General features: G+C 40.5%; 1 protein-coding gene across 2 annotated transcripts in view; it reads right to left on the bottom strand.

The window, feature by feature from the left end:
- Window positions 1-18,313, bottom strand: part of DPP4 (dipeptidyl peptidase 4) — a 78,449-nt gene that overhangs the window by 37,310 nt on the left and 22,826 nt on the right. For both annotated transcript variants that reach the window (XM_032880292.1, XM_032880293.1), the window contains exons 4-10: window positions 18,066-18,157; window positions 16,648-16,728; window positions 10,056-10,108; window positions 9,867-9,939; window positions 8,707-8,827; window positions 4,529-4,689; window positions 2,952-3,064 (exon numbers count right to left, since the gene is read on the bottom strand). In XM_032880292.1, coding sequence (XP_032736183.1) covers window positions 2,952-3,064; window positions 4,529-4,689; window positions 8,707-8,827; window positions 9,867-9,939; window positions 10,056-10,108; window positions 16,648-16,728; window positions 18,066-18,157 — 694 coding nt within the window. The remainder of the gene's footprint in view (window positions 1-2,951; window positions 3,065-4,528; window positions 4,690-8,706; window positions 8,828-9,866; window positions 9,940-10,055; window positions 10,109-16,647; window positions 16,729-18,065; window positions 18,158-18,313) is intronic.

Consider the following 18,313-nt stretch of genomic DNA (forward strand, 5'->3'; position numbering starts at 1 on the left):
GTAGGGAGTTTATGATTTTATAATATATGTTGTTTTCTCTCAAGGATTTTGAGCTCACCAATTCCTCTTATAGTCATCAAGACAAATGAGCAGCCTAATGAATCTAATCCACTTGACCTCTAACTCAGGGAGGGCAGCGGGGAGGCTCCCTGCCTCTGGTAGGACTTTACTTGCTCAAAGCTGTGTGGAGCAAGGACGTGGCCTCAGAGGAAAATGAGTGATGGGCACACGGGGGCAGAGGAGGGGAGAAACACGCCCCACCCTCCTGGGGCTACACTCCAGGCGATCCTACACTCCAGGAGCTCGTGGATGGCTAGAAAACACGGCAGAAGGTGCTGGGCCGTGTCTGAAGAGGCACAATTTGCCTGTATTAACCTGGCCCCGCTGGAGGTTTGCGTGAGGCCAGAAAGTGGGGCATCACTGCCTGCTAGAACATTTTCCCCAGAGAGGAGCTCGAGCCTGGTTTTACATAAACTGCGGCCTCCCTGGTGTTAATAGAGACCAGAGCTGGATTTATAATTCCCTATATAACACATTCCTGAGGCATTTCCAGCAACGACTCCTCAGTAAAATACATCTCACACAAAATATCCCCAGTGAGTGAGGCAGTCCTCACCAGGAATGCAGCACAAAGAACCGCAAACAATGACTTAAGGGTTCATTTGTACGGGGCCAAAATGAAGTCCGTGAACTTGCGCACGTTTCCTAAGCTCAGCTCCTGGATGAGGCTTCTAAGGGGGGTAGAGCCCACAGATGAAGACCTGTGATATGGCCATGACAATGACACGGTAGGCGGTGTATTGAGTGAGATGTGAGTGGGGCATCAGGCATAGTCCCCACCCACAGGAAACACTTGATGCATCGAAAACCCATTATTCGATGAGTCTGGTTTGGCAGGTGAGGGCCTCTGTCCTATTCCCAGATCCCATGCTAACTGCTGTGTGACCTTGAGCAAAAGAGTTTCCCTCTCTAAGCCTTAGTTAGCTCATCTGTGTCCCACAGCATTGTTCTCAGTGTGTTCCGGAAGCCCACAGGTTCTGTCTAATATCCTGACTCCTGGAGGAAGCAGATGGGGACAAGGCCTGTGCCTGCAACCTGAGTGGTAATGGTCTGGTTGGTTTCTGGACCTGCACTGCTGTGTTTTGTCTCACTTGAAAAAAAGCCTTTGGGTCCTTTCCACAGTTTATAGACCACGAGTGAGGTCTAAAGCCCCTTCCAGATCTAAGGTTCTTCAGAGTAGGGGCTTATGGCTCATTCTCCCAGCAGAAAGATGTTGGTCATAGACCGAGAGTTACCTCCAGGCCCTGCTGCTCTTTCCCTGGACAGCCCTGTACTCCCCACACATGGGTTACCTTCCCCTTCAGAGCCATCCCCCTGGGCTGTGCCCTGTGGTTCTTTCCTGCTCAAGCCACATATGCCCCAGGATACTTTCTCTCATCCCTGGGGTCATCAAAACCCATCTCCCCCACCTCAGAATGTTTCTGCCCTTCTGTGTATGCCTCTGAAGTATTTCCCTTCAGGGTCATTTATCGGAATATATTCTATCCTCTGCTTGGTCGTAAGTGCTAAAAAGATAGTAGCTCAGCCCTATGGACATCTGTTACGTAAACAGCAGCTGCTCAGTCAATGTTGACAGACGAGATGACTGGATGGGGCCACACAGCAGATTTTAAAACCTTCAGGTAAATTTTTATACCTTTGGGCAAACTCAGAAAAAGCAATTTTTAAAAATTTACTGATAATTTATTTTTTTCCTCCAAATGAATAGGTTAAAAAGATATTTCTAATGAAGTCAATGAATTAATGACTACAGAGCAGAGCCTAAGGCATTCCTGATGTGGTGCATTCAACCCTGACAAGGCTGCTTCCATGTTGCTCTGATGGTAACTCCAGGAAGCTGAGAGCAGTGGTTGAATTCACACAGAGAAGGGCGGCTAGCAGAGTACTTGTAAGCTCTTTCTTCTAAGTCAGACAGGACTGAATACAGACTCCTACTTGGTCATTTTCTTAACTTCTAGGCCTCATTTCCTTATTTGTAGAAGAGGCATATAATTATAGTTGTTGGAAAGAGCTACTTTAAAGACTAAGACTAATACAAAGCCTGTAATCATGCCCTGAGTCTGGCACATCGTGAGCGCTCAGTATCTACTAGTTATTATTTAAAAGCAACAAGAAAACCAACACAATGAACAGAAATGAATAGAAAGCAACTCACAGCCGTAAGCTGCACGCAATGCCAGGTGGTTATCTTTACAGGAAAAGCACAGGGGGCTGAGGGTGTGCGGTGGCAGACTTTCAAACCACCAACGATTATTTAAGCAAGTGACATCCTGGGGCATGTCGGTGTCATGAGGATCCCTAAATTTCTCCGGTTCTCATGGGGACCTGCACAGCCCTTGTGATCTGACCTCACTCTTATCACTCACCTCTTCACTCACACTGCTCTGTTTGCTTGGCCTCCTTGCAGGTCTTCTCACAGACCAGGCACAGCCTCCCTGTGGGGCCTTTGCACCTGCTCTTCCTCTGCATGGATACCGAACCCCCAGCTACTCAGGTGGCAAGCTGGCCCTCTGTCTTATGTCACTGCCCACGGGCCATCTTGTGAGAGAGGGCTTCCTTCCCTGACCTCCACCATCACTAACCCCTTGCCTGCTTTGATGGTTTTCACAATTTTCTGTCCACCTGGTTGTTGTCTGCCTCCCCCACCTTGAATGCAGGCTCCATGATTCCCGGGACTCTGGATGCTCTAGTCACTGTGCGACCCCATCACGGTAACTGTGCTCAACATGAAGACATGAAGTGGGGGCTCACCAAAGAGTGGCTGATGAAGGGCTTCTGGGCGTGGGGGGACACCACTGGACACTAACCCTGATTCTGCCATTCATTTTTAAAATGTTCTCCCTGAGATCTGTGAAACTGTACGACCCACACGTTCTGATCAAGACACTTACCCTGTTGAAATAGCATCAGGAGGAGTGATTTCTACTGAAGTTGCATTGGTGTTTGGGTTGAGATTGTCGGTTTTTACAACAAAGAGCTTTACGGTTGGATTTACAGCTCCTGCCTAGGAAAAATCAGTAACAGAATTGATATGGACAAAAAATACCACATCTTTGCACAGGTTTACAACTGTACCAAAATGTCTACATTAGAGCAATAAAATTATAATCACAAGACACGTTAAAAATCTATATAGGTAAATCTAATACAGATAAAATGAACATAAAAGAGAGTCATGAAACGCAACTTTTTCATGTTCGGGCAGAAACTTGTCTATTGACAGCCCCTAGCACTCCTGTTTAAATCATGAATGTTCATAACTCAATGTGTTTTGTGCAAACAAGGACAAACTTTTAAAAAATCAATTCTATTATTTTGCAAATATACTCTGACTCCAGAAGGCAAAAAGTCTAATGGCTGACAACTAGGAAGAATACCCTGGGTTCAGCCAAAGACACAATCCACCAGGAAAATGAGTTTACCTGAGCCAAGAGCCAATAACGCTAATGAGGAAGCCATCATTTGCACTCCAAATTCGAGTTCACCACGTTCGAGCTTTACAATCAATATGAAGACAGAAATCTACAAAACTTTTTTATATATACACACAGACCTTCAATTGACAAATTAGTTAGAAATAATATATTTTTAGTGGGAGCATTTCATGTTTTTTTTTTTTTTTTTGCCAGTTTCACTCATCAAAAAATAACATTCCACTGAAAATACATCTCTATATTTAGTCTAGGATCCTTTTTTTTCTTTTTACTTCCTCTGTCTTCCTAAAATGGCAGCTCTTCATGAAGAAAATTGAGTGAGTTGGTAAAAATAAAAATCCCTTTTCCCAAGTTGCTTACAGCAGAAACATTTACTATTAGATTTTCCTATAGACGATTCTGTGGCCATTAATATTATGATACTAGTGAAGAATCCTGGTTGCCTTCTAAATCCCCCTCTTCCTCGGTTTACACTGCTTAACAAAGCTGTTGGATTTTCATAAATATGCATCCCGTAGGGGGAGAACAGCCTTGCAAACCAAGATGTGAGACCATTATTCCAAATGCAGGACGTGTGAAATTCACATTAGTGCCAAATCTATACCAGAATCCCTGAAACTAGTTATGAATCGGTTAATTAGCAATACAACCTGATATGTAACCGAGCTTTTCAACTTCATCCAGGGTACATTCCAACTTCTACAAATAAGAGGAGTTTGTGATTCAAGGACAGCTTCTCTTTTCCTCCACTGAAACATTCTCATTCCCCCTACCTCTTTCAAAAGCATTTTCCCCATCTTTTTCGGCTTGTCATTCCTCAAAGTTTTTGGAGAAATTACAAAACCTTAAATCACACTCTTTCCTGGGATAATAAAAATACTTTAAAATTGCCAGATGCTGTTGACTTCAGCAAGAGTAATCACAGCAAGCTGTTGAAGAGAGACTGACAATATTTTCATTAGCAGGAAAGGATTAAATGAAACCATTCTCTTCCTATCAAATCACGGAACCACTACGTGAACAGGAGCACAGACCTTCGGATATGGAATCCGCACGGTCTTTGGGTACTGCAGCGACTCGTCAGAGTAGAAGGAGTATTCAATAAGTGGGACTTCTGTGTCGTTAAATTGGGCATATGCTAAAAAAGTGCCTTTTGGAGACCACCACAGAGCAGAGTAGGCACTGAAGATTTCCTCTGAAAAAAGACATAAATTGTTCTGTTACAAGAAGTAGCTGATAAATTGGCTTTGGCATTCAAAATATTGTTCTCATTAGCTTTAGTAATTACAGTAGAGTTCAACTAATGAACCATTTTGCATTTGTTGGGCTTCCAAATTCAGAGTAATACAAATGAATAAAAATAAAATCTTCAAGGATAGATCTGGATTGTAAAAATAAGTAACCCGTTGGACCATTTTAGAATATTTTAGCACACAATATTTAATATAAGCTCTACATTTTTTTCTTTATCTTATAATCCTCTAAATTTATGCCGCAAAACATACTAAAAGTAAATTTCACACAAGGGGCTGATTCTCCTTTCTAATTTTCAAACAGTCAACATGCCAGCATACTCTCCCCAACTGGGCTCAGTTTGTACTGTGCCCACAGGGTACTGGTGGGTGGTGTGTGGTTCCAGACTATCGAACTAATATGGTGCCCACAGTTTACTACTCTTGGCACAAACAGGGTGTGGGAAGGATGGATTTAGAATGACAAGGCTCTCTGTGAGACCCCAATTGAAAAACATCTCCTTCGCTTAGCCTCAAAACTAAAGACTCTAGCGGGTTAGCGTACTCCTCTGCTGCCTACAGTGATGGTAAGGGAAGAGGGTCAAAGAGACAGGCAAATGAAAGGAGAGGTTTTGCTCTCCAGAATGGTGTTGGACTCGTTCTCATTCTCTGGCAAATGTAGTTCTTTCCTGTGTTTATTATTGAGTCTCTTCATGGGACTTCCATTGTTTGGCTCTTAAAATGCCGAAACCTCTTTCATGGAGGGTTCAGGTAGACCAAATGGAGACTCCTAGTCCTTTATGCAGATTTAATTTACAAAATCTCATGTTCTGCTGTGGGGGAGGAGGGGGGAAGGTAAAAGCAGAAGTAAAGAAACTTGAGTCTTAGAGTTAGGAAATCATCTGTCCCCATCACTTTTCTGATTCCTGAGGCCTCTTTACAAGTGTCTTCCAAATGTTGGTTTTCAATAATAATAATGATAATGGTAATAGTAGTGGCAGTAACAGTAACAACGATAACAATAGTAACACAGTGTAATAATAATCACTATGATGAGCAACCAACATTTAGAGAGTGCTAACCATGAGGTAGATTTGATATGCAACCAACATCTATGATCTCTGGTAATCCTCACAGTAGCTCATCGTGCAGGTGAGAAAGGGGCAGTTTTGCTTAAAGAGAAGTCATTGCCCATAGTCACATGGCCAATAATTGACTGACTCAAGAATGAATCCAGACTTGTCTAGTTTGAATCCATGCTTCTCACCTCCATGCTCTACGTCTTTCCATGCCTATTTCAGTTCTTCCGGTAACAGAAAACCTACTGGGTAAGGCAGCCTGTTCTGGCTTTATCTGTCTTCTACCTATGTCATAGTTTCATTTGTGCAGTAATTTAGAATTTACAAAACACTTATCTAATTTAGTCTTTACAAAGATGCCTAGATGAGTCTATTCTATTTATATCCCATTTTACAGACAAGGCAACTGATGGGCTTAGAGAGAGAGAATATGAATTGCCAGAGATAAGACAGGGATACAGGCCCGTGACTCGGAGTCTAGGGGTTTCTACCAAGAACTTCTTCAGATAATGAGTGGATGTCTCTTTCCTGTGGCTTCTACCCATTGGTTTCCAGTCTAAGATCAAGATGCAAATTCCATAAAAAGAAAACAATTACAGCAAGATTATGGTTTTTAAAATTGCTTTTAAGTAAAGGTAACAGGTAATATCTATGTTTTGATTGGTAATATAGAACATATTGTTCTATAATTATATATAGAACATATCCTTCCATACAGGAATGTATTAAAACCATTATTATAAAACTACTTCTAGTCAAACTCCAAGTTCTGAGAATGAATAGTAGGGAGAAGGGAGAATAACAGAGGGGGGAACAGATTTCCAGTGCTTTCTGATACAAAGCTGACTGTGAGCACAAGTGTCTGTGGCACCCCCTCCCCCACCCCCTGAACCTCCCTCACCTGCGATATCCTGTGATACCTGCCGTCTGGCCACTCTGACCTTCCCTTGGACTTACTGCCTGCCCCTGAATAGGTCCCTTGATTCACTCTATGAGAATTACCAATTGACCTCTTTTTCTCCCGCTCTGGGCTGAATTCCCTGAGAGCAGCCATTGGATAGCTTTTTTTCCCTGTGTCTCTAGAACCTGACATAGCACCTCATAGGTACTTGGCACTCTCTGAATTACCCACACCCCCACTGTCAGCCCAGCTACCATAGGGCGAAGAGGGCTCCATCTTCCAAGCTTATTTCTTTCTCTATCCCTCTTCATCCTCCCTCTCAAAATTCTCATTCTCACTTCTTGTTAGGTAAACTATACTCATACTTTCGAGTGAATGTCATGGGATTCACTTCAAACCAGGAGATAAAGTATTCTTATTTTTACAAAAGAAGACACTTGTTAACTAAAGTAATAATTTAAAAATCATGAAAGAAAACAAAGTGAAAACGTTAAGACATTGAGAAAGAAAGTAATTTGGGATTCTGGGGCAGGGCTGGGGACACATGTCCCAGAGGGTAGGCTGCTGTGTGAGTGTTCCTCCATGATGTGGCAGAAAGCCCCATCTGGCCTTTGCAACTTTCTTTCTTCTTTTACTTATGAACCTATAAATTCTCAAAATCTACTTGTTCAGTCTTATACTCAACAAGCGTTCATGGCTGCAATGGAGACGCTGCATGGGAAGACAGATCTCATATATGGAGATACAAGTGTGCTCTTTCCAAATATGGATCATTCATAAATATATAAAACCAATTATAGGAAGTTCCCCAGAGGAACCAAAGTCTATTTTTTAGCGACAGACCCACACTGGAACTGGGAAGCCATTCTTCTGTTTGTCATCAACACACAAAATGAGATCTTTCCAGCTCTTATCTACCTAAGAAAGGACTAATAGTGTTAGTTGTGTTTTCATCCTAGAGATACTCAGATGTTTCGAGGAAGGGTCGAGTTGCAGCTTTGGGAAGAAGCCTTATCCAGGTTGCTTTGGGGGTCCTGCAGGTTGTGCTGTGCTATCCAGCAAGTGTTTTTCAATTGCTAAGTGACAAGTGCTAGCAAATTTCATTATAAATTTTTTCTGGGTCATGGGGATTTATCTTTCTTTTAAAGTGATTGTTGTTGTTGTTGTTACAATGTTAGTCATTTAACTGAACTTGACTTGTACTGGGTAAGAACCAAAATTAACTCATGAAGAAAAACTCTTTTTCTTTTTTTTTTTAACTATGAGGAAGAAATAAGAAGATGAAATAGGATGAGAACTTAATAAGCGTTAGGCAACTTTGTGAACAGTCTGGAATAGCCTCAAAATGCCTTTTACCTTGGCAGCTATAGATGCGAAAAATGTTTTTCTAATATTTTCTTAAACTCTATCCTAAAAGAGAATAATCCTTTTTAATAATTTTAGTTCTTTTTATCTTTACTGATTTTCCTTCAGAAGACTTTCTAATTATTTTTTCCTGCTTTAAAAACAGGAAATTATGATTTGTCCAAGTTCAAATGAACACATATTCTCTGTAAAACAGATGCTTTCTTCCCCCTCTATTCTCCAGCCTCCAGACAATATTTTGTCAGCTCTTGGAATGCTGTGGGAGTATTTAGCTTTCCTTAGTAACTCTGGGTTAGGTAGGCCCAGTTAGAGAAACATCTGATGTTAATCTGCAAGCTTTTATGCCCCAGTAAAGCAGAAAAGCTACCTATACAGAAAGGCCCTTTGTAGGAGGAGACTGAAGACAATAGAGGCATTGAGAGACAACGAGGACATCAGGGAAACTAGCCACTGTTAAGAAATCCTTGTTCTGGGAGACACCTGGTATTGTGAGTGCTAAAGAGATTTGATGACTTTAAAAAAAAAAATGCAACTTATTTTGAATGCCATTGAACTTCTCCATTTTAAGAGAAATGTTTAACTATTTAAAAAAAACTTACAAATTTTCTAATTCGAAAAAGCTTTAAAATCTCTACCTTCATAAACCCAGTCAGTTATTCCATTGGATATTACATTTTCTTCTCCGGTCCATGTGATCCTCTGACTTGTTGAATTTGGTTCATTTTTAACATAAATATCATTGTTCCAAACGTATGCCTAGAAATGTTGAAAAACAGATTGGTGAGTAATAACCTGTTATAACATATCTTATTCTGGAGTTAAAAGATATCTGTCAACTGTTTTATCCTCAAATAATATTGACATGTCAATGTAATGATTACCTTGGGTTATTCAATTTCAGCAAGATAGTCATTCACTACCCTCTCACATTTATTTATTTTATTTATTTATTTCTTTAAAAGATTTTATTTATTTATTTATTACAGAGAGAGAGAGAGAGCCCAAGCACGGGGAGGAGTAGAGGGAGAGGGAGGAGCAGGTTCCTAGCAGGGAGTCCGGTGTGGGACTGGATCCTAGGACCCCGGGATCACCACGTGAGCCAAAGGCAGACGCTTAACTGAATGAGCCACCCAGATGACCCACCCTTTGCATTTTAAAAATCATTAAGTATACAAGCTATAACTCCAAATAATTCTAAAGACACTCAATATATTAAAAAGAAGCAGCTCAGCTCACAAACCCCACTGTTTGAATGCTGGAGTGCCTGTGAAGTCTCAGGAGCCTGACCATTTCTACAGAATAATGTCTGCTTCCCATTGCATTCTGGGGGCGGTGAGTTGAGGGAGTGCATTGGATGTTGGGAGGGAGAATTCTGTCTACAAATGAACATCCCGTCTTCCTATGCAGACTCTTTTGCACTTCTGACATTCTCCTAGCATTAAGAACATGAAGGTATATCTATAGGGACACAGAGAAGGTCACAGAACCAGCAGGAAGGAGGTACACCCCCCAAAACAAACAAACAAGCAAACAGCAGCAAACTGAATACAAGAGAAATTAAAATTTTAATGGGTATTTTCCCAGTCAATAATGAATTCTCCAGTAGTAGTTCAGAAACTTTCAGGAATCCTATTTACTGTGTTAGACTAGTAATATGCTATTTTAGGCAATAACACTATCTTTGACGTTGAAGTATTTGCTTCTGAAGTGTCTGCTCTGTGTCAGGTTATGTAGCTTCTGCATGTGAGAGCGTTGAGTCATTATTTTTTTCTGAAAACAGAAGAGACTCACTAACCAATTTATGACCCTCTGGTGACCATGTGATCCACTGTGTCTTGTCTGGAATTTTATCTTCTGTAATCAGCCTCCTGAAAAAAGAGAAAAGGCAACATTACCAAATGAATAAATCACAGTGGGATTTCCTTTTTGAAAAAAATGTTATTGCGCTAAAGAAGCTTACAGATTTTACAAGGAAGTCACTGACCTTTTAGCTAAGTCATAGATGTCATATGAAGCCGTGTAAGAATGCCTCCATTGCTATAAAAGAAAACAGGCATCTCAGACTTCTGTGATTCTTGACAGTTAAGCCACTTGCTATAGGAGCACAAGATGACATGTGAAGTAATATGACATTGTATAAATCTCACATTTTATCATGTCTTATAATTCCTAGCTCAATCCTTACAATTTTGGAATTAGGAAGAGATTCTTAGAGAATATCTAGTATGAATTCCTCTGAACCGCGTCTGTAACCTAGCTCTGGCATCACCCCTGCCAAGGAAACTTCTCAAGATCACAGTGGGCTGAAGTGTTGCTTCACGGCCAACATCACTCCTAACATTAACCATAACATGGGAAGTCTACCTGTCCAAGAAAATACAAGTTTTTACTTTTTTTTTTTTTAAGATTTATTTATTTATTTATTTGACAGACAGAGATCACAAGTAGGCAGAGAAGCAAGCAGAGAGAGGGGGAAGCAGGCTTGAGGATGGTGGGGGAGCAGGCTTCCCACTGAGCAGAGAGCCCGATGCGGGGCTCAATCCCAGAACCCTGGGATCATGACCTGAGCCGAAGGCAGAGACTTTAACCCACTGAGCCACCCAGGCGCCCCACAAGTTTTACTTTTCAACCATCTTACTGACAAAATACTTAAAAGTGTTTGATGTGGAGAAATACTTTCCTACGTTGATCATGAAAATATAAAGGGCTACAGATTTTTTGAAAGTCACCTGGCCAAAAAAATAAAAAAAGAAAGCCACCTGGCAGTATCTGTTAACATTGAAACATATATACCATTGATATTTTAAACTGCCGTCTCAAGAATTAAAATTCTTAAATTTTAAAATGGGATTAAAATGGGATTAAAAGCTCTTAAGACCTTTTATAAACATTGTTTTGCCAATAAATGTAGAAGTTTAAAAAGGGACAAATTCCTTGGAAAACAAGTTATCAAAACTGAGACCAAAAAATGGAAACTCTGTATAGTCTTATACCTAAAAAGATATTGAATCAATAAATGAAAACATGTGCACAAAGGAAACTCCAAACCCAAATACCTTTAGCAGCAAACTCCTTGTTATTTAACCAAAGGAACTAAAAACTTACCCATATACAAAAACCCTCCACACAAATTTTTAGTTTTATTCATAACTGCCAAAACTTAGAAGAACCAAGATGTCCTTCAACAGGTGGTGGGTAAACAAACTATGGTCCATCCAGACACTGGAATATTATTTACCAACAAAATGGGCTATTACATCACAAAAAGCCATGGAAGAAACTCAAATGCATATTTTCCTGTGAGAAAAACCAATCTGAAAAGATTACATATTGTATGACTCCAACCATATGACATTTTGGAAAAGGCAAAATTATGGAGACAATCAAAAGATCAGTTGTTGCTAAGGGTTCGGAGGAAGGGAGGGATGAAAAGCTGAAGCAAAATATCCTCCATGATACCAGGATGGCGGGTACATGTCATTATACCTTATAGATCTGCCAAAACCCATAGAATGTACAACATAATGAACCCTAATGAGAACTATGGACTTTAGTTGGTTATAATGTATCAATAATGGCTCATCAATTGTAATGAATGTATCATACTAATGCAAAATGTTAATGATATCGGAAACTGGGACAGAGGTTGGGGGGAGATGATGAGGATGTATGTGGGAACTCTGTATTTTCCACTCATATTCTCTAAGCCTAAAGCTGTTCTAAAAGAATTAAGTCTATTAATTTAAAAATAAATGAATTCGAGCTATGCCAGATAACTTGGAAGAAGTTCCACACAGAATCATTGAGAAATGCAAATTACAGAAAAGTATGGAAAATAGGATTTTATTTTTTATAGAATAAGCAATGACTAAAATAATATCTATCTTCATAAAATATCTATCTTCATAGAATTATTTGAATAAGGGCAAAATATAAAATATGGAGAGAGAGATATACTAGGTTCATTAACATGTGATACTTGGGGAAAAGGTGGGGGAGAGATGAGGAGTAAGGAGACAGACATAAGAGGAAAAGAGATAAGACTGAAGAATACATATATATATATAATGTATATATACACACACACATACACATGCACACAGATTTGCATTTATGAAAAATTATATTTATATGTGGATGCATTTATACATTAAAGATATTTTAAAAGAAATTACATGTCTTTATGTCTGTCTTCCCTACCATAATCCTAGATGTAAGAAATTGTGTCTTATTCATCTTTAAATCTGAAGTCTCATCTAGTGCAAGTCGCATAGTCTCTGTTCAAGAAATAAGCCAAACTAACAAAAAAATAAAATTTTACCCATGAAAATGAAGTCAATGAAATGGGTAGCCCAAGGATACCCAGCTTGTATAAGACAGAGCTGAGATACAAGCCAAAGGTTCTAACCTTGAAGAGTATTTCCCACTTATCATTTATCATCCTTCTATCCTCTCATGTCAACAATTACGTATTAAGACCTTACTTTTTGAAAGTCATACTTTTTTAAAAATCCTGGATTATTTTGACACAATCCATGCTTGTTCCTGGGAAACCTTTGAATACTCTACTTGAAAGAGCCAAAAGGTTTATATTACAGGCTAAAAATATGAAGAGGTTTAAGAAGGTTTGAGATCGCTCAGGATGACAGATCCATCATGAGATGCAAAAAGAAACCCAAAAAGTTTGGAATGTTCACTTCGTCTTTTGAAACAGACTCATCCTTCTATTAAGGTTAGAAACTTTGGCAATTCTCCTCTCTCAGGCATTACTGGATAAGACAGGCTCAATTTCCTTGAGGAGCTGCTAGTTGAATGGGGGATATATATGGGCAAGTAAACACAAGGAAAGAACCACAGGACATCTAACAGAGGTAGGTGGGGAGAGGCAGGAATCACAAATCAGGCCTTGGGGAGAGAGAAAGGTCAATGGAAAAGTTGATTGTTAGACTGAGTCTCAAAGCAGAGAACTGCCACACAGGGAAGGGGTTAAAAAAGCATCATAGCAGAAAGACTTTGAAGCACAAAGTTGGGAAAGATTATGTTTAAGAGTTCAAGATTTGGAGCTTCTAATCTGGATTCAAGTCTGGCTATATACACTGAATGTTTGTTGCCCACCCTCCACCATCCATATGTTGATCCTAATCCCGCAACCCCCACCCCCACCCCTCCCGTGTGATGATGTTGGAAGTGAGCCTTTGGGAAATAACAAGCTCATGAGGGTAGGTCCCTCATGTATGGGATTAGTTCCTTTATAAAAGAGACTCCAAAAATATTCCATGCCCCTTCTCTATTTGAGGACATGGAGAAGACGGTCAACTATGTTCCATCAAGTGCGATGTCACCAGACACTGAAACGGCTAGCACCTTGACCTTGGACTTCTTTCTCAACTTCCAGAACTATGAGAAATAGATGGGTTATTAACCCACCCAGTCTATGGTACTCTGTTAGAGCAGCTTAAAAGGACCAAGACCAGTCTCTGCTGTGTAATATCAGGCAATTTTTTTCTAAGCTTCAATTTTCTCTCTAGGAAAATGCGGCTGATGTCAGCCACAATCTCATAAGAGGTTCGTGAGAATACATGTGAAGTCTGAGCAGGGCCCTAGAATATTGTCAACATATCATAGTTGTTGCAACTATTACCTCTGGAGCACTCAGCAGTGAATGGAGATGCTGGGGAAACATCCATAGCAGGCTGTAGGGTACAACATAGAAGTAATACTGCTCTTTCTGAATGCACTAACTCTGTCATGGAAAAGCCATGGAGTAGAATCTAAAGAACTTTGCACAGCAGACCTCCAAGGAAAGAGCATAAAACTAGACTTTTCTTTGTTTTGGGTAAATTTATTGAGAACTGATTAGTCAACTGGAATATTGTCCGCATGCGATAGGGGTTGCAACTGTGACTCATTCTGGAGCATGAGGCAATGAGCAGAAATTATTGTAAGTTGCACATGTATGCTGTACAGAAAACTGTAGTGGATACTTTAAGAAATAAAAAAGAAGATAGAGTGCTCTACTTTCAATGACCTTATAATTTAGCACTCTGCAATCAAAGGTATAAAAAGAGTAAAATAAGCTAATGTGATAGAGAGTGAATGGTGGAGTGTGGGAGAACAGAGTGGCAGGGGGCAAATTTAGGTGTAGCAATCTAAGAAAGCCTAAACCTGAATTACTAAAAAAGGGAACGCTGTTAGATAATCAGCGGAAGAAGGTTCCAGGAGGAAACGATAGCAAATACTTTGGCCCTTAGATGGGAATGAATGATGCTTGAGAAATTTGAAGAGTGCCCCTAAAGGTTCTCCGACCACTAAATCACCCGGGAGCCCTTAAGTCATAGGGGAACCCTTGTCTGCTGTTGCCCCCCATTACCACACTGAACTAGTTGGTGTGGGGTAGGCTGCAGGCATTTGCATTTTTAAAAACCTCCAGAGGTGACTGCAAGGTTCAGGCAGGGGTGAGAAGCACTGGCCAAGCACGGTGAGTCTAGAGAGGGTAACGGACGATGGGTTAGCAAGGATGGAATGAGGTCCAGTCACACAGGCTTCTGAGGATGCTGTGGTTAGAGTTTGTGTTTTATTCTGAAAGTGATGGGAAACCACTGGTCATGAGGGGTTAGGCACAGGCATGATATAACCTACCCTAGGTTTTAAAAGGAGCACTGTAGGGACTGCCTGAAATGCATGCATGGCAGTGGGATGAGGGAATAGCATGAAAACAGCAAAAACAGCTAAATGCACATGGAAACTCCAGGGACTCCATAAATGCAAACTACTAGTGATGGTTGTCCAGCTGAGGTCTACCAGTGAAATACAACATACGACACTTACTGAACTTGGCCAAACAGTAAATTGTGCTGCCATTTACCTTTCTGTTTCTACCTTCACCTCATTGTCTTTATATGTTTGTCCTGAACATGGGCAATGGCTATTCAGTAGTTCTCTACCCTGGTTGCTCATTCAGAATCTACCCATTAAAAAAAAAAAGATGTCAACTTCACTCCTGAGGCTCTAATTTATTAATCTGGAGATTGGACCTGGCCACTGGGAATTTTTAGAAGCTAATCAAGTTATTTTCATCTTCAGACACCAATAAAAACCACTGAATTAAGTAAATAATCCATTAATTGGGAACTAGGATTCTGACCGGCTCCCAGCTGATAGGGTTAGTAGTACAATCCGAGAGTCTTCATGTCCAGGAAATGGAGCTAGACACCGTGAGCTCAGGGTAAATACTATGATTCAAAGTTACCACATTGGAATGGGAAATGGAGTAGGAAATGGTTTGCTTTGCCTGAGTAAAGAAGCGTTGGGGTATGAGATAAGGCCCCTCAGTATTTGTTATTTATTCTAGAATAGAAGGGCAAAGGTGGGGATTCCCAGCTTTGTATTTTGTTTTTAAAGCAGAATATCCCTACAGGGTTTTTTAAAATTTTTTAAAATTATTTTTATTAACATATGATGTATTATTTGCCCCAGGGGTAAATAATCTATGAATCATCAAGCTTACACATTTCACAGCACTCACCATAGCCCATACCCTCCCCAATGTCCATCATCCAACCACCCTCTCACCCTCTCCCCACCCCCAACCTTCCCCCACAACCCCCCCCGCAACCCTCAGTTTGTTTCTTGAGATTAAGAGTCTCTTATGGTTTGTCTCCCTCCTGATCCCATCTTGTTTCATTTTTTCCTTGCCTACACCCCACAACCTCCCCCCCCCCCACCGCCTTAATGTTTCCTACAAATCTCAAAACTTCCTGTATTTGGTGACAGTTGTCAAATTCAGGAATAACTAAAAAGCTACAGTTAAAGGTACTGGCGATTTGCAGCCAGCCTGACCATGAAGAGGATGCGTGATTAAACTTTCCTGAGATGTGAGGATCTGATGTTGGGCTGAGGCTCTGCCTTGAGAACTGTTTGTATATGGTGGCACCTGAAGGCTGCAAGGTGGTCTGAGTCACATTGCAAAGTCTCTTCTGGAGGATAGGAAGTACAACTCTTTGTAAGGTAAATACTTATTGAGAGTTTTACTTTATGTAAAGTTGAGACAAAGGAAATAAGGGGTTCTATTACTGGCTGTGCAAATCAGACATGGAAGCTTGCTTTTAAATTACAAGTTTCCTTTGTTAACTTATGCTTTTAGTATCTATGATACATTACTTATACTTCTTAGCATTTAAAAACACTAAAATGAATTTCTTTTAAAACAGTTGTTGGACCTACCTTTTATGAACGAGAATGGCTATTTCTTCTTTTGATGCTGAATTAATGAGCTTTTAGTGCCTATCATATTACTTAGGTGTCAATCTCTTTTTTTTTAATTTAAATGTTGTGAGTTAGCGTACAGTACTATATTGGTTCCTGGAGCAGAAGTCAGACATTCATCACCTATATGCAACACCCAGTACCCATCACAAGTACCTCCTTAATGCCCATCACCCACCTCCCTCCAATCAACCCTCAGTTTGTTCTGTACTTACACGTCAACCTTAAATATTCACGGACTAGAAATCAGTTATAAAATAACACACTCATAAGATTCTTTAAATGTCACAGTAAGAAAGCATTTCTTTTACCTTCACATAGTTATACTCTAAGAGAATAAACTGTCCATCAGGAGATACCGAATAATCATTTATAGTATGTTCAAATTCCTCCTGTCAAACAAGTAGAAAAAAGAACAATTGAACAATTGCACTTAACAATCATTACTGAGCACTTACTACATAGAGGGTATAGTTCTAGACAGACATATGGCTCATGCCTTGGGAGCTCTTAGAAATGGCACAATCCCCCCCCACAAATGATCATGATGCGAGGTGTATGGTTATCAGGGTTAGAGAACCAGGCAGGGAAGAATTAAATCTAACCAAGGGAAGACCACCATGAGCGTAGGGATCAGGAAGAGAGAGAAAAATTTCCCAGCAGGGGGAAGAGCATGAGCAAAAAACCAGATGTAGGAGAGAGCATGCATATTAAGAGTGCCCAGAGGTTTGGTGTAAACTGAGTACAGTATAGGGTACATCAGACAACATATAAAAGAGGGCATGGAATTAGAAAAGCAGCTGGGCCTGAAATATAAGAAGTGGAACTCTAAACCACTTTTTGTACATGGATGTGATAGAGTCTTATCTCTCTTTACAGAGATGCTCTGGGACATGGTGGCAGACATGAGATGAGAGGGCCTCCATCAGCCCTGGCCTTGGGCAACGCAATGGTCTCATCTTCAGAATGGAGACAGGGACACAAGACTGGAGTACTAACACAGATTAAAAAGGCCTTGAACCAGGGCTCTACGGTGGAGATAGGAATCCAAGGGACACGACATTGTAGAGGAAGAAGTGATAGGTTTTGTTAAATGGCCAAATACGAGGGATGGCAGAGGAATCAAGGAAGATTCTGAGGATTCAGGGAGTAGAATTTCACTTTTTAGCCTACGTGACTTGGAGGGGAGCATAATTTACCGAGATTGCGAGCTCAGGAAGAGGAATAGGGTGCTTTCAGCTTGAGAGGAGAATGAAAGGGAAATAATGAGTTGAGTTTGGGATACTGAGCTTAAAATACCTGCAGGTCACGGGTGGGCAGGAGCAAGCCAGCTATGCGAAATAGAGACTTTGATCTTGGCCGAAGGTTAGTGTTGAGAATGTGCATTCGAGAATCAAGGCCAGACAGGAGAGCCCTCTTGCTGGGGAAGGGCATGAAATTCACTGAAGGAGAGCAGGCAAACTGTGGAGAGAGGCCAGCAAGAGAAGACAGAGCCCTGATGGGCACTTACGCTTAGGAGTATGGGCAGAGGAGGAGGAATCGTCAAGGGAGACTAAAAGGTAGCCAAGGCAGGGAGCATTCCAAGAAGGAGAGAAAGATCCACTGTGCCATATGCTGCAGAGAGAGTTCAACAGGATGAGAAATGATAGTACTCATGATTTGAAAGGTTATGAAAAAAAAATCCTCAGAATTTCCTTAAAGTATAAATGCATTATGCAATCAAACATACAAATGTACTGTTTTCCAAGAAAATGGAGCTGTTTCCGTATTCAGCATTGAATAGCAAGATATTATTTTCTTGTTTGTAGAGGTACTCCTGATCTAAAGAAAGAAAATGGCTGGATCAGTATTTCAAGTTGCAATTAAAAATCTCCATAAGCTAAAAATGAAACAGAAAAAAAAAAACTGAAGGTTTAAGCTCACACTAGAACTAAATAAGCATTTTGAAGTTGGAAAAACATTAAGTGATGAATATTA

Source organism: Lontra canadensis, unplaced genomic scaffold, assembly GCF_010015895.1.
Source record: "Lontra canadensis isolate GAN:19392208 unplaced genomic scaffold, GSC_riverotter_1.0 scaffold69, whole genome shotgun sequence".
NCBI classification, from domain to species: domain Eukaryota; kingdom Metazoa; phylum Chordata; class Mammalia; order Carnivora; family Mustelidae; genus Lontra; species Lontra canadensis.